The 15,302-nt window shown below is 36.3% G+C and overlaps 3 protein-coding genes across 4 annotated transcripts; 2 read left to right on the forward strand and 1 right to left on the reverse strand.

The window, feature by feature from the left end:
- The first annotated feature begins 481 nt into the window (after positions 1–481).
- On the forward strand, positions 482–6,436 carry LOC147403333 (beta-phenylalanine coenzyme A ligase-like). Of its 2 annotated transcripts, XM_086438874.1 has the most exons (6): positions 485–1,598; positions 3,508–3,694; positions 3,971–4,116; positions 4,676–4,743; positions 5,458–5,560; positions 6,112–6,436. In XM_086438874.1, exons 1-6 carry the CDS (start codon positions 612–614, stop codon positions 6,244–6,246), a joined length of 1,626 nt encoding a protein of 541 aa, XP_086295000.1. In that variant the 5' UTR covers positions 485–611; the 3' UTR covers positions 6,247–6,436. The 2 variants fall into 2 exon arrangements, with proteins under 2 accessions (XP_086295001.1, XP_086295000.1); XM_086438875.1 differs by lacking the exons at positions 4,676–4,743; positions 5,458–5,560; positions 6,112–6,436 and adding an exon at positions 4,230–4,612 and having other exon boundaries at positions 482–1,598.
- A 2,540-nt stretch (positions 6,437–8,976) lies between these two features.
- Positions 8,977–11,292, forward strand: SDD1 (Subtilase family protein). The gene has a single exon (XM_086437553.1). It carries the CDS (start codon positions 8,992–8,994, stop codon positions 11,290–11,292), a length of 2,301 nt encoding a protein of 766 aa, XP_086293679.1. The 5' UTR covers positions 8,977–8,991.
- Positions 11,293–11,906: 614 nt separating this feature from the next.
- Positions 11,907–14,613, reverse strand: PSB28 (photosystem II reaction center PSB28 protein). The gene is made up of 2 exons (XM_086438877.1): positions 14,452–14,613; positions 11,907–12,638 (listed from the first exon to the last, which is right to left on the reverse strand). Exons 1-2 carry the CDS (start codon positions 14,525–14,527, stop codon positions 12,163–12,165), a joined length of 552 nt encoding a protein of 183 aa, XP_086295003.1. The 5' UTR covers positions 14,528–14,613; the 3' UTR covers positions 11,907–12,162.
- Positions 14,614–15,302: the final 689 nt, after the last annotated feature.

The following is a 15,302-nucleotide window of genomic DNA, read 5'->3' on the forward strand; positions in this document are numbered from 1 at the left end:
TACAATTTTTTTTTTCTAAGGATATATTTTTCTTGAAAACCTATATCATCTCAACCGTTTGTTTGATGGAGAGCATCAACGTGAGGCTAAATTTTTATTTGAAAATATGAATAACATACCCCATTTGTCCCCACAGAACTTTGAGACACCCCTATATTTTCAATTAATTACGTTCCTCATTTGTCCCCACTCCCTCACCTCTTCAATTTTTTGTTGATAACATTGCCTCTTGACTTCATAAATATTAATTAGAAATGACTTAAATGTCATTTTCTACAACTTCTAACTAAAAACTCTTAATTTCTCCCTAAAATAATTCACAATTAACCATAGTTCGTCCGCCCTGACCATAGTCAAGGAGGGTATTTAATCTGTTTGAAGGTATACGTGTCTGAATCATCCAATTTATTAGAGTGGTTGAGACAATGAGATAATACTAGTGACGAAAACATCTAAATTTATCCTGAAAATTCAAAATTTTATTGAAACTAAACTCGGAACATGGAACGTCTGCCAGCCTATTTATTTCTCTCATCTACCATTGTGAGTTTCAGAGTAAAACCCATTTCATCACACACAAGAGAGAGAAAGAAATAGGGAGAGATATAGAGATGGAGGTCTCTGCTGAGAGTGGGTTTTGTTCATCGACAGGAATCTATTACAGCAAATGGGACTCCCCAGTCCTTCCTCATACTCCACATTTGTCCCTCCCTTCCTTCCTTTTCTCACAATTCTCTCCCCAAACTCTCCTAAAACCTGCTTTCATCGACTCAAAATCAGGCCAAACCATAACATATGGTGAGCTTCAATCACTTACAATCACCTTAGCATACAACCTACACTCTCTTGGCATCAAGAAAGGTGACATAGTCCTCGTCGTCTCACGTAATTTTCTACATTTTCCTCTACTAATCCTTGGAGTCATGTTCGTCGGCGCCATTTTCAGTACCGCGAATCCTTTGAATACTAGGCAAGAATTAGAAACTCAAATTCAAGAAACGAACCCCAAGTTAATTCTAACGACCCGAGAATTACAATCCAAGATTGAAGGTTTAAACACTAGACCTCTATTTATATTAGAGGAATTTATAGATGCATTCGTACATTTTCCACAATATGGTCCCTTTGATTTGAGGGTACATCAAGGGGATACTGCAGCTCTAATGTACTCTTCGGGGACGACAGGAAAGAGTAAGTCAGTGGTGTGCTTGCACCGGAACTTCATTGCAATGGCTTGTTTATTGAAGAAAGTTTGGGATGTTGAAGGTGATGCTTGTGATGATGTGTACATGTGTGTTGTGCCATTGTGCCATATGTTTGGGTTATCGATGTTCGTTTGTGGGGCGTTGGCGGTGGGTTCAACAACTGTGATCGTTCCAAAGTACTCAATGGAGGAGATGTTGGTGGGTGTGGAGAAGTATAGGGTGACAAGGTTGCCAGTGGTGCCGACTATGGTGGTGCAGTTGGTTAGGTTGCAGGATGGGGTGAAGGGTTATGAATTGGGCTCTCTCAAAGAGGTTATATGTTCAGGGGCTCCCTTAGGAAGGGATCACATGGAACGTTTTAGCAAGTATTATCCTCAAGTAAGATTATCTCAGGTAAGACATCCCTTCTAATTTTAGACCTTCTATGAATTACTTTTTTCCTCGTCCCTCACTAAAGAAAGAAACTAGGGTTTAAGGGTATGTTTGGTTACATTTTCGAAGTCTGAAGTTTAGTTTCTATTTTTTGAAATCTGGAGTTTGAAATCTGGTTCTGGAAAAAAAATTTGTTTATCATTTTTAAAAGCTTCTGGTTACAAATAGAATTTTAAAACATAATGGTTATTTTGACAATATTACATTTTGTAATTTTAATAAATTGTTAATCGAAAAATTATTAACCCATTTTGACAATATTATCCTATGACTTTAAAAATCGTCCAAGGCCAAGATGATTACCCTAATAATTTCAATCGTTTTTTCTAGAAACACTCAAATCAACAAAACCTATACCCCATGCACTCAAAAAATCTTGGAGATGTTTAAATAACAAGCATATGATCAAAATTACATACATGAAATATATGATGTTAGAAGAAAAAGAGATGTCCATTAATGGATGAAAATGATAGATCAAAGATAGAAAGAGATCTTACTGTGTTAATTTCAAAGTAAAAAAAATAAGATTTTTGAACACAAAACGAGAGAAATAGGAGAAATCTTGATAGCACTGATGTAGAGGAAGGAGATGTAGAAAAGTTAAAAATAAGGGTTCTAAGATTTGTATAAAGAAGGGATAAGTGATAGAAATCAGTGTTTTAAGGAAGATATTTTAGGAATAAAAAATAAATTCAGAATTCAGAAGTTTCATCCCACGTCCCTCCATCCCTAAATCAAAACTTCTGAATTTTGGTTCTTAGTTTTGAAATTTGAATCGAAACAAAGTAATAGAGCATCCAAAGATTGAATTTTAAAGGTGGACTATCTCTATTCAGATTTCAGAAGTGTGTGCTAGAAGAAGATTAGGGATAGCCCTATTAAGAGTTCGACTATGTCTGATTACCCTTCTGCTCTAAGGTGGTCCAAAAGCCTAACTCAAATTAGGGTTTTTCTTGGAAGTTGAAATGTAAAAGGACAAAAGGAAAACCCAAAAGAACATGGATAGTGATAGTGAAAGTAGATATGAACTTATTCTCAATAACAAAATATTTGACTTTTGGATAATAGGTGAAGGAATGAGATTATTTTTTATAAAGAAAAATTACTAGGGCTTAAGCTCTTAACATATGAGAAATTAAATAGGTCTAACAAATCAAGAGTCCTATTACTCTCTATCAACGTATCGAAAAATACATGATCTTGAATAATTAAAAAAAAAATTCTCTAATCTTCTTTACCGCCACTTGTCTTGTAATTGATCTATATTTTAAGAGTCCTGATAATATGACTCATCAGGTAGATCTATATGCCTTGGGATGCATGGTTCCCTCGGGATACACTTTTTTTAAAATGGGAAAGAGCAGTCATGTATCCCAAGATGTAAAGATCTACGGTTCCCAAACTTGACCACGTTAGGGAGTCAATTGAGTATGCCTCCTGACGAGTCATATTATCACGACTCATATTTTAATAATATGCTATTATTGTACAATAGCACGCAAAAAAATTTAAGAAAAAAAAGGTTTACTTATTTAAGTTAAATACATTATTAAAGTAAAGCAAATTGATAAAAATGATGGGAATAATTTGTGGAGTAATATTGCCTAGCTCCACCTTACAATAAAATCCTGGCTCCTCCCCTGCCTAGCTCCAACATGTTTCTCATGCATTTACTTACTATACTCCTATTTCTTATGCTATTTCACCCTATAATTTTGAAAATTTTCCCTGTTTTTCAAGTAATTAACGGCCCATTCTCACATTAGTTTACGTACTTGTCTCCTTTTATGGTTCGTACAGTGAACGTATGTCTATAAATTTATTTTAGAAAAACACAAATTAATATGCTTCTGATATGGTGTTGCAGTGCTACGGATTAACCGAAACAAGTGGTCCCATTACACTCTGCAATGGGGTTAGGGGGATGGTTCATGAATCAATAGGAGGGCTAATCCCTTCCATGGAGGCCAAGATCATTGATGTAAGAACGCGCAAACCACTCCCTCCCCTCGAATGTGGAGAACTCTGCGTACGGGGACCTCCGACCATGCAAGGTACCCGTTTTTTGTTTTTTGTTTTTAACTTTGGGGAGGGGACATTTTTTGTTTGTTTGTTTTGTTTTATTATAGAACGTAATCGTGAAAATTTCTATAAAAAAACTAAGATGATTTATAAGATTTCACTATATAAATGACATAATCTTAATGGTACTGGACATCTTTTTCCAACAACATCAGACATTAATTAAAAGGGTCTTTAATTTTTTTTTTTTGTACTAAAATATTTATATAAACATATCGACGTTGATTATCACAAATGTGATCTCTTAGGTTATTTCAAGAACCACGAAGCCACATCCATCACCATTGACAGAGATGGATGGCTACATACTGGTGACTTATGCATCATTGATAGGTCTGGACTGGTCTACATAGTCGACAGGATCAAGGAGCTCATCAAATACAAAGCCTACCAGGTATTAAATTTATATTTTTGTATATTGATTATAATAGAAATTACTGGCTCATGAATCAAACATCAAGAAATTATTTTATTTTATTTTTTATTTTTTTATAACGGGGTGCCCAGACTTACATCCAACTGGGGGGACCAGATGAGCTAGGGCAAGAACCAAGGCATATGGGACCCTCCCCCGAGCACGTGCAACACCCGCACGTCACATGCACCAGGTAAGTGAGGGAACACCCTCGTAGCCGGCCCCGAGGAAATATTTGCTCATACTGGGTATCGAACACACAACCTATGGAGTCTCATCGCTTATTGGATTCGAAATTGCCATTGAATCACCCCCTCGGGGTTTCAAGAAATTATTAGGACAACACATTTTCCAAATTAATTACCATTTTTTTATGAAGTTCAGTTGAGCCGATTTGATTCAATCGAAATTTACTTTACTTGGCATCAAACTTGTCGAATGAATTTAGAATTTCCCAAGTTTGTAAGTTTAATCATAAATATAGGTTTGTATTCCACATTACTATTTATTTATTTATTACATTATTTTTATTGTTTAGGTTGCTCCTGCTGAACTTGAGGAGATCTTGTCCACCCATCCTGAGATCTACGATGTTGCTGTAATACCGTAAGTGAAAGTTAATTAATCCACCTCGTCAAGAGGGACTTATTTCTAAATCCCCCCTCCCTCCTTCCCTTTAATTCAAATCATTGAGATCGACCTTTGTTACAATTGTCAAGATCACTTTTACACCCGTCAAGATCAGAGAGTGTAAATCATCAATCTCGATGTTTGAACATGAATCACCGATATCAACATTCAAATTATCGAGATTGACCCTTTGATAAATATTTCAAGAACACAATTGGACCACTAATGTATTAATTTTTGAATCATACGTGCCAGTTTTAGTACTTTTAAGGGCCTAGTTGGGAATCCAAAGATTGGGATTATCAAGGTCTATGCTGACCCAAATTTTTTTAACTAATTACCATTTAGTTTTTGCTTATGCTTCGAAACTTTAAACACGTTCCAAAACCGAACCTAAATGAGTAATTTTAAGTAATGTAATTCGTTGGAGACAATGTTTTGGGGCTCAATCAATTATTGGAAAAAAAATTGTTGAATTATTTGAACCCTGATTCAATTTGGTAGGATCAATTTACATTTATTAAAGAATTAAGTATAATAGATGTCATTTTCCTAAATTATCATATAAACAAAAACTATTAAATAAGTATTAGGGAAGTTGACTATTAAAAAAATGAGACTATATTCTTAGAAATATTTCGAGATTTTGTATTTTTATTAAATAGGTTTTGAATTTTGATAAATTTTCAGATACCCTGATGAAGGAACAGGAGAAATCCCTATGGCTTGTGTAGTGAGAAGGGAAGGTAGCAAAGTTGAAGAAGATGACATTATTACATTCATGGAAGACAAGGTATGTAACCCAATTCATTAATTTCTTCTCTCTCTCTCTGTGTATATATATATATTCTTATTTTGATTGAATATTTTTTTTAAATATCTATAGACTCGTGAAAGTGAATTTATATTTTCACACACAATCTCAATCGTTTATATGTAAGATCCAACGGTTGAAATTTACCTTATAAATCTGTCATATATTCTCGGGATCCATCTTTTATTTCAACGGTTGGGTCATACATATACACGGTTAGGATTGTGTGTGAACATATGAGTTCACTTTTCGTAAGTCTACTGATCTCGACCCATTTCTATAATGAAAAAAAGCTTAATGTTATTCTCTCACAATTACCCTCTCCCCAAGAATAAAAACTAATTTCTCTTGATAATTTCCTACATATAATCAAATACGGGCAAATATTTTCTGAGAAAATTTATTTTGTAGGAAGAATTTTTGTTGAAATTTGATTTTTTTGAGAAAACATTTTCTAATAGAGAGGGACAAAGAGAGATTTACTTGTGTGGTTGATAGTTGTAGTTATAACTAACATATTTTGTCCTCAGGTGGCTCCATATAAGAAGGTAAGGAAGGTGGTATTTGTGGACTCAATCCCAAGATCACCTTCTGGAAAGATCCTTAGAAGACATCTTAAAGCCCTAACTGCACATCAACAACTCCAAATCTCTTCCAAATTGTGATTCAATCATCTTCATTAATGATGTTCATCTCTATTTTTTATTGTTAATTTGTTACTTATAATTTCATTTTTATTTTTTTATTTGTACTTTTATTTTTATTTCATGTCCCATATGAAAAGCTCCATGATTGTATCAATAAAGAATGAATTAAGTTATTTGTTCACATTTGTAAAGATATTTATTTATGTTTTTTTCTTTGTTTTAGTTTATTTTATCCATCCTTGCTACAACCATTGTTATTTCTTTTGGGTGTGTTTGGTCATACTTCGAATTGCTAATTATGGCTCTTTTGTGCTTAGTGTTGCACACTATATATTTTGGTAGAAATGACCCCCCACCAACCCCCTCGTAAAATAACTTAATTGGTGATTTATAGTCATGAATTTTAAAAAAATATTGTTCGCACGATGGAAGTTCGTGGTGGAAAAAAAAATACGAATCTAACGACTAAAAGTCACCAATTGCACAGAAGAAAGAACTCACTTTCAATAATAGATAACAAAATGGAAAATTACTCAACGGGCTTCTCTTAATAGTCCATTTAGTAAAACTTTTATTTTTAATCAGTCCACGTCCCTGAACCTCACTCCACACATCTCTTGAAACTAAAATATAGAAACTTCTCTTACCATTTGAACTCACCATTTTCGTAAAAAAAAAAATAGATTTCCGACATATTAGTTGAGTTTCAGAGACTCCATTTTCAAACATTTTGAAGGTGTGTGTAAAAAATTTAGGATTTTTTTTTTTTTTTTCAATTTGTTTTTGCTTCGTTTTTTGGATGAAAATAGATTAAGGATAGTTCTTTTGGTTTGAGATCATCTACACAAGTCGTTATCCCTAATTTTTAGTCGATCTTTCTATGTATTTTAGTCGAAAAACGAAAATGGGTGGACTTTACCAACATCGAGCTCATCACTTTTTACTTTGGGTTCAACATTTTTATTGTCGAGTTTGATAATTTTTTTAAAATTTTCAAACTTATAATAAAAATTGGTGAGCTCGACACTGTATAAAAATTTTGAATCTCAATTTCGTTCATCATTTTTTTGTTATAAATCGTCGAAACAAATCTAAATGTTCACAATTAAAAATACATCATTTCCATTTGTCATTCACAATAAAAATCGTTGAAATTGATTGGAATCGTTTTTAGAAAATCCAATTATGTGAAGAAGATGAAAAAAGAAGGGTAGTTTGAGTATTTCAAAAACATTATAAGCTGAGATAAGTTTGAGAGACCATCATGGAATAAAAAGTAAACTAGCAACCACCCAAAACTCAAGGACTAATTAGGAAAAAAAATCCCTCCGCAAAGGTTTTTTAAGTAATTTTCCATAACAAAAACCATGATTATGTCAAGTAGGGTTGTCAATGGATCCGGTTGGGTCGGGCTTTAAATGGGCCGAACCTTTTAGGCTAAAAAAATTAGGCCCTAATCCAACCTATCTAAATATCCGGCCGGGCCAAATCCATTTTCAAAGGCAGTAGGTCATTATTAATTTACAATAAAACTATATATATTGTATTTAATATAGTATAGCAGACCGGGCCAGCCATAGGGCATACATTCAAAATCCAAATCCGGCTCTATTATTAAATGGGATTAACCCGGCCCTACCCGATAGTTAAATGGACCTAATAATTAAATCCAAACCCGGTCCATAGCAGACCGGATCTGGCAGCTCTACACTGAAAAGAATTGGAGAAACACAATTTGTTTAGCAAACTCCAAATCTTTGGATAAACTTTGGTAATGATGATAATAATTGTAGTGATAAAGAAAGATGCGGCGGCCCATATAATTTAATAAAAAAAATTTGCTTTAAAATATGGGTAATTTTACCTTTAATCAGATTGGGATTAGTCGTTGGGCTATGGGCTGTCAATGGACCAGATCAGGGTTGATCTGAAACCCCTAGTTATGGGTCGGGTCATTATATCATCTCACTATTATGTTCAAAATAAAACCTTATTGCAATTTGATGTAGAACATCATAACCAAGTTCAGATTCAGTGATCATAGGTTTCTTACCAAAACCCAAGAAATTTTTTTTTTTAAAGAGGCAAAGGGTAAAATTGTCATCATATTCAATGATCAATTGATAAATTGTTGAAAAATTTGCGGCCAATTCAATCGGCTAATCCCTTATTCAGATATTTTTACAAATATTTTTACTATGACCTAAAACCAATCTGATTGTATCCGTCGACTCCATATCGGAACTGGTCCTTGGATCATTGTAGTTTATTTTCGATTGGAGAAAGAGATTGGGTTAGCAAATTGGATCTAAAATCCTCAATCCTGATCCTAAATTATTGGATTGGATTGGATCTAATCCGATCCATCGGCAGTTCAAGTGGTTTGGGAGAAGGGCCCCACCTCTTAGGCTCCTCGAATAGAACGAGTAACTAACTAACTAACTGGAAGAAAAAAGTGAGGAACAAAGATTCGTGGAATTTTGAATCTAACGGCTACATGTTATGTAATAATTCCATCCAAGACATCTCGTGAGATTGACTTACACATCAGCTCCTCTCTCTCTCTCTCTCTCTCTCTCTCTCTCCTCTCTCAACAAAAGATCCTCGTGATGAAGAGCTCTTAAACATCACGAGTTTCATCTCACATAAATTCTCCTTAAACCCATTATTTTTTTTCAAATTCTCAACGTCTTCAAATACCCCTCCACACCTCAGTCACCAAACACACATTCTAACCAAATTACACTCTTTTTTCTCTCTCCAATGGAACCCAAACTACTCTTCTTCTCCCTCACCATTTTCTTCAACTTGGTTTCCCTCCATGCATCCAACCTTCAAACTTACATAGTCCAATTACACCCTCATGGAATGACTACTTCTGCCTTCAACACAAGGCTCGAATGGCATGTCTCGTTTCTCGAACAAATAGTGACGTTGGAGGAAAATCCGTCTTCTCGTCTTCTCTACTCTTATCGTTCTGCCATGGAAGGTTTTGCAGCACGTCTATCAGAACATGAAGTAGGGATTTTGAAAAGCATGGGCAATGTCATTGCTATTAGACCTGATCGTCGCCTTCAAATACAAACCACTTATTCATACAAGTTCTTAGGACTAAGTCCCACCAAAGAGGGTGCTTGGTCGCGCTCTGGGTTCGGCCGGGGAACCATAATTGGGGTCCTTGACACTGGAGTATGGCCCGAAAGCCCAAGCTTCAATGATCATCAAATGCCTTCGGTTCCAAAGAAGTGGAGAGGCATTTGTCAGGAGGGGGAGAGATTCAATCCTTCACTTTGTAACCGTAAGCTCATCGGTGCACGGTTCTATACTAAAGGACATCGTGCATCGCGGACCTCGCCAATGTCAGCTGGCATTACGGAGTACATATCGCCACGTGATGCACATGGCCATGGGACCCACACGTCATCGACAGCGTCAGGAGCTTCGGTCCCTATGGCGAGCGTTCTTGGAAACGGGTTTGGCGAGGCTCGAGGAATGGCACCCGGAGCACATGTAGCAATGTACAAGGTTTGCTGGTTCAGTGGTTGTTACAGCTCGGACATTGTAGCTGCAATGGACGATGCGATTAGGGATGGAGTTGATGTCCTCTCACTCTCTCTAGGTGGCTTCCCAATACCACTTTACGATGACAGCATTGCGATTGGCAGTTTCCGAGCTATGGAGAGGGGTGTTATAGTAATTTGTGCAGCGGGAAACAATGGTCCAATCCAGAGCTCGGTTGCCAACGAGGCTCCTTGGATAACAACCGTTGGTGCCAGCACTCTTGATCGAAGATTTCCTGCCGTTGTTCGTATGGGTAACGGTGAGATTCTCTACGGAGAATCTATGTACCCAGTAAAGCAGCGATCAAATGTAAGAAAAGAGCTCGAGCTAGTTTACGTATCAGGTGGAAACAAAGGGAGTGAATTGTGCTTCAAAGGCTCTCTTCCAAGAGCTGAAGTCAGAGGAAAAATGGTGGTTTGTGACAGAGGTGTCAATGGAAGAGCAGAAAAAGGCCAAGTTGTAAAGGAATCCGGTGGTGCTGCGATGATTCTGACTAACACAGAGATCAATCTCGAGGAGGATTCCGTTGATGTTCATGTCTTGCCCGCAACATTAGTAGGCTTTTCGGAATCTCTTCGCTTAAAAAGCTATATAAATTCTACAAAGAGACCAAGAGCTCGAATTGAATTTGGAGGAACGGTTATCGGGAAAAATAGAGCACCATCAGTCGCTTTGTTTTCATCGAGAGGACCCAGTTTAACCGATCCATCCATCCTCAAACCGGATATTATTGCCCCAGGGGTGAATATAATTGCTGCTTGGCCACAAAATTTGGGTCCAAGTGGCCTTCTAGAAGATTCTAGAAGAGTGAATTTCACCGTCTTGTCGGGAACCTCCATGGCTTGTCCCCATGTCAGTGGTATCGTTGCTTTGATACGTTCTGCCCACCCAGAGTGGACCCCGGCTGCAATTAAATCTGCAATCATGACAACTTCGGACAACATGGATCATTTGGGTATGCCAATAATGGACGGACTAAAACCAGCGCAAGTCTTTGCCGTTGGAGCGGGGCACGTAAACCCTGAAAGAGCAATCAATCCAGGGTTAGTATACAATATCATGCCAGATGATTATGTGATTCATCTCTGCACACTAGGATACACGAGGTCGGAGATTTTCACCATTACACACAAGAACGTGAGCTGTCATGAAATCATAGTGAAGAATAGGAGTTTTAGCCTTAATTATCCCTCTATGACGGTGATTTTCAAGCATCGGAAGACAAGTAAGGTGATAAGAAGGCGACTAACTAATGTTGGGTTACCGAATTCCACGTACTCAGTGGAGGTAAAGGCACCTGAAGGAATCAAAGTAAGAGTTAAACCGCGTCTTCTAACGTTCAATCATGTTTACCAAAGTATGGGTTATAGAGTCTGGTTGATATCCCGGAAAAGAATGGGTATGGAGAAGGTGATGTATGCTCAAGGTCATTTGACATGGGTACATACCATCCATAGTCAGTATAGGGTCAGAAGCCCAATATCTGTCACCTGGGCACAGTAGTAGTAGATGTAGTAGTGGTGGTGGGTAGTCCTTTCAGCATTATTTCCCTAATGAATATTGTCTCAGAGATCCGATATTGGAGATCGATGGGTTGAATCTGTTTCGTTAGATCGAATGGAAGTTATTCAAGAAGAGCTTCGTTATCTTTCGATGAAGTGTGTCGTATCAAGTTATAGAGACAGCATGGAGTTGCAGTCCCTTTCAACTCAATATAACTAACTAAGCTTCAAAAACAAAAAAAAACTTTCATCAGTTATAATTACACTCATGCATGCAATAATACACATGTATTCTGTTAAAACTCACCTACCTCTAAAATACCTCATTCTCAGATCAATAGAAAATGTCAAATACATTGTCAGGACGAAAACTCTCCCAAGAAATTTATCGAACAAGGAAGAGCAGCGAGGATTATACGTGCCAATGGGCTGAAAGGACAACTTGTGAATATGATTTCGGGTAATAGCAATCCGCTAAGGTCAAAGTTACTGGAAAATCAAAATTCTGAAAATACCATATAAATGCCCTTGTAGATGTGTTCATCTCAAGTAAAATCCAAATCGAACTGGTTTAGACATTCAAGCAGCTTTAGTGATCACAAAGACACTCAACAATGTTAAAGAGAATGTTCTCGCAAAAAATATCCAATGTTTCCAGAACCAAAATCTTATGCAACCCGACACCCTTAAAGAATTACCAATAATTACCAAATTAGGCAAAACCCATTAAAATTCAAGGGGGAATACAGCAATTGCATTGAAGCTACATGGGCATCAACCAAGCTTCTCAAGTTTCAGATACCCAAATTACAAAAACTTACACAACAACAGAAAAAAGTGAGGGGAAACAAGAGGAAGGATGTACATTGCATCATTTCTTGATGAACTGCAATCCATTCGCATTTGAGTACCGCTCCATGAACCTCATGAACCTATCCCATTCACGCGGGCTCCGCATTACATACTTCGCTTCTATTCTTGATGGCTTTCCATTAACAAACTTGGCACTGACATCAACTGACTGAAGAACCCCTTCTTCGTCAATCATGTAGAAGCCCGTGATTTCACCAAGTTCACCAGATGAGTCAAACACGGAAGGCTGTTCGAATGAGAAAATTGCCATACCATTTGTACCATCTCTTGATTGGGTTAGTCTCACATCAGGTATTGTTTGCTCATCAGTTCCTTGGATGAACTGAATTGTTGGCTTGACCATCATCTTTATAGCTCGAGTCGTTTGAAAATTTCCCCTTAACATGACCCCTCGAGGATGCAGTAGTTGCAAGGATTGGCCATTGAACGAGGAACTCGTACTTCGACAAACAACCCAAGGTGAAGATACCAAGCCTGCAAAACATACAATTATTTCTAGTTTTAATTTTTTTGAAGATGATAAAGAGCTATGACGTGTATCTTAGTTGATAGATTCACATAACCAAGTTGACCAAAAATCACATTGCATGAAGTTCTCAAACAACAAAACTATGTTCTAACTGATTCTAAGAACGCTTACGACTTATCAAAAAGGAAATCTTCTGACTCCACGTAGATACAGTAAGAAATTCAAAAAATTCAATTAAATTTTTAGATATTAAATATAGTCATAATATGCACCATATGATGGAGGTAAAAGGTCCAATCTTCTCCACAAGAAGGTAAAGTACAAACTGAGAAAAAGGAGATGAAAATAATCCAAAAAATGTTTTGACTAGTTATAAAATCATTCTTCAACAATATCGCCACACTAGTAAAAATTCTTCCATTTTTCACACCAAAGTATAAATTTAAATCCTTGCATGAAACTAATTTTTCAGGGAGAAATAAAAAATGACCCCAGGCTAAAAAATCCAAGCATTCAAAAATACTTAATTTAGGGAAAGAAAACAAAATGGGGGAAGCAAAGGAATCTATGTCAAGAAAAACAATGATCCTCAATGTGTCCGAGGTTCACTGACTAGATGATCATGGAGAACTCGGGAAAAGAATAATTAAATCCTTACTTGCACCACACATTAAAAACAACTTAATTATAAGTACTCAGATCTAGGAAACGTTTTACACTTTCAAAAAGACTGGATGAAAAGAAAGCAAAACAAAAAATCGAAGTGGGGACGCCCTCTCTCTCTAACACCTATGTTAAAACAATGAAGCCTCTATGTTGTCTTTCATGGTAAAATGACCAATAAACTCTTTCAAAAATGTTAATAGTTCTTCTCAAAATTTGAATTACAGAGACGAGGAATCAGGTACTGAGGAGTGAGTTCAAGGATACAATAATCCATTCAAACGATGTATATTTAAAAATTTTAATAATAATAATAATTCTTTAGTTCGTGATGAATAATTTGCCAAAGCCAAGGGAACTTACATGGCCATCATACTAAGCACAATGTTCCAGACTTGTCAAATCATAGATGCAGATTCCTTTAGCTCTCATGCACACAATGCAAATAAGGATTGCAACAATGACACAATATTTGGTGAATTTTTTCAACCAATTAAATCATTGATTTTTATGGCGACTCCCTTCCTTATTTAAGGATTCGACTGTGGGTGTTAACGTCTAGTTTTCTTCTGAAATGTCCCTCCCAAATTCAAACTCTGCCTCTCCATCCCCCAAATTTTTATAATCCCCCGATTTTTTTCTGAAACATTCCTGGATCATCCGAATTAAACCGAACTGACTCCCACCGAATGGTTGCTGAATCCCAACTTGGTTTCTATGGCATGCACTATATAACAGCTCTAAATTTTCCATAAAAAAAAGCATCAAAACGAAAAACCCATTTTAGGTGAATCAGACTTCATGAACTTCCTACTCATTGATTCTTGCTGAATCTCAAGTAATACATAACACATTCAAATTTTATATTTTCCTACATAGATAATCAAGCAAATATGAAATACCCATTTCAGTACGTTACATGTACTATGATATAAGAACTTCTAAAGTTTCAAATCTTCACATAATTTTCAAATCAAGAAAAAACCCATCTTTGACAGGTAAAGTTGTACTTGTCCAAGTAACAGATTCCTGTCAAATCTAAACAAAATACCCAAAACCCATATCATTTTTAGTGTTTTTCTTGCAAAAAAATAAAGGAACAATTGAACAAATTACTATAATTTTCCAATTGTTTGAATACAGAGTGAAGAGTACCTGAATGAGAGCGTTGTTTCTGTGAACAATGGGAGATTGGAGAAGAGAATGCAAGGGACGACTGCAATGCTGCCATTGGAGAGAGAGAGAGAGAGAGTGTGGAAGAACAGAGATGTAGGGGATTTGATATTCTGATGTGGTGAGGTGTGTACTAAAGACAGCCATCCACTGCTATTTCTTCAACTTTTTAAGGATAGAAGATGGATGACTAGAAAAATAATACAGTTGAGTTGGATCATGGGTACCCGATTACCCGACCCGAATATGGTTAACATGAAATTTAAGTTAACAGGTAGAGGTACAACTTGGTCCAGTTCAAACTGAGAACCGAACCAAATCAAGAGATTTGGACTGGTTTGGTTCAGTTTGGATGAATTTCGATATAGTTATGGGTTGACAAAATGAATAACCGATTGATTTGGTTCGATTCTTGGTTCAAGCCTTGTATGGAACTGAACTCTTATTATTAATATAATTATGAATGAATATTATTATTTTATTTAATAAACTACACTCATCTTTTTTCTTTTTCTTTTTTATGATAGATTGATGACTTCCTTTTTATTAGGATAAATTAATGACTTTTTTTAAGTGATGGAAAAATTAATGGCTCTTTTTTCATGGATAGATTATTGACTTTTGTTTATTATTGATGGATAAGATTAAGAGTGCTGATTTTTTAACTCCACTTAATAGGGGGACTCAAAACTCACCAAAGTGGTATAGGCAAAGAACCGTAGATTCTATCCCTCAAAATACACAACCGATTTGTCATCTGCAGTTGTGTATCCCGATTGAAATAATCTACAGTTCTTTGCTCATGACAATTCAGTGAGTTTTTGAGTCCGGCT

The sequence above is a fragment of the Akebia trifoliata genome, chromosome 4, assembly GCF_017979445.1.
Source record: "Akebia trifoliata isolate Shusen 1 chromosome 4, ASM1797944v1, whole genome shotgun sequence".
In the NCBI taxonomy this organism is placed as follows: domain Eukaryota; kingdom Viridiplantae; phylum Streptophyta; class Magnoliopsida; order Ranunculales; family Lardizabalaceae; genus Akebia; species Akebia trifoliata.

What these genes read in the sequence shown, in the direction of transcription:
- LOC147403333 (XM_086438874.1), top strand. Translation starts at nt 612, where the DNA reads ATGGAGGTCTCTGCTGAGAGTGGGTTTTGTTCATCGACAGGAATCTAT. An exon ending in CTCAAGTAAGATTATCTCAG is followed by an intron (nt 1,599 to 3,507) that starts GTAAGACATCCC and finishes ATGGTGTTGCAG; the next exon opens with TGCTACGGATTAACCGAAAC. An exon ending in TCAAATACAAAGCCTACCAG is followed by an intron (nt 4,117 to 4,675) that starts GTATTAAATTTA and finishes TTTATTGTTTAG; the next exon opens with GTTGCTCCTGCTGAACTTGA.
- SDD1 (XM_086437553.1), top strand. Translation starts at nt 8,992, where the DNA reads ATGGAACCCAAACTACTCTTCTTCTCCCTCACCATTTTCTTCAACTTG.
- PSB28 (XM_086438877.1), bottom strand. Translation starts at nt 14,527, where the DNA reads ATGGCAGCATTGCAGTCGTCCCTTGCATTCTCTTCTCCAATCTCCCAT. An exon ending in GAAACAACGCTCTCATTCAG is followed by an intron (nt 12,639 to 14,451) that starts GTACTCTTCACT and finishes TATGTTTTGCAG; the next exon opens with GCTTGGTATCTTCACCTTGG.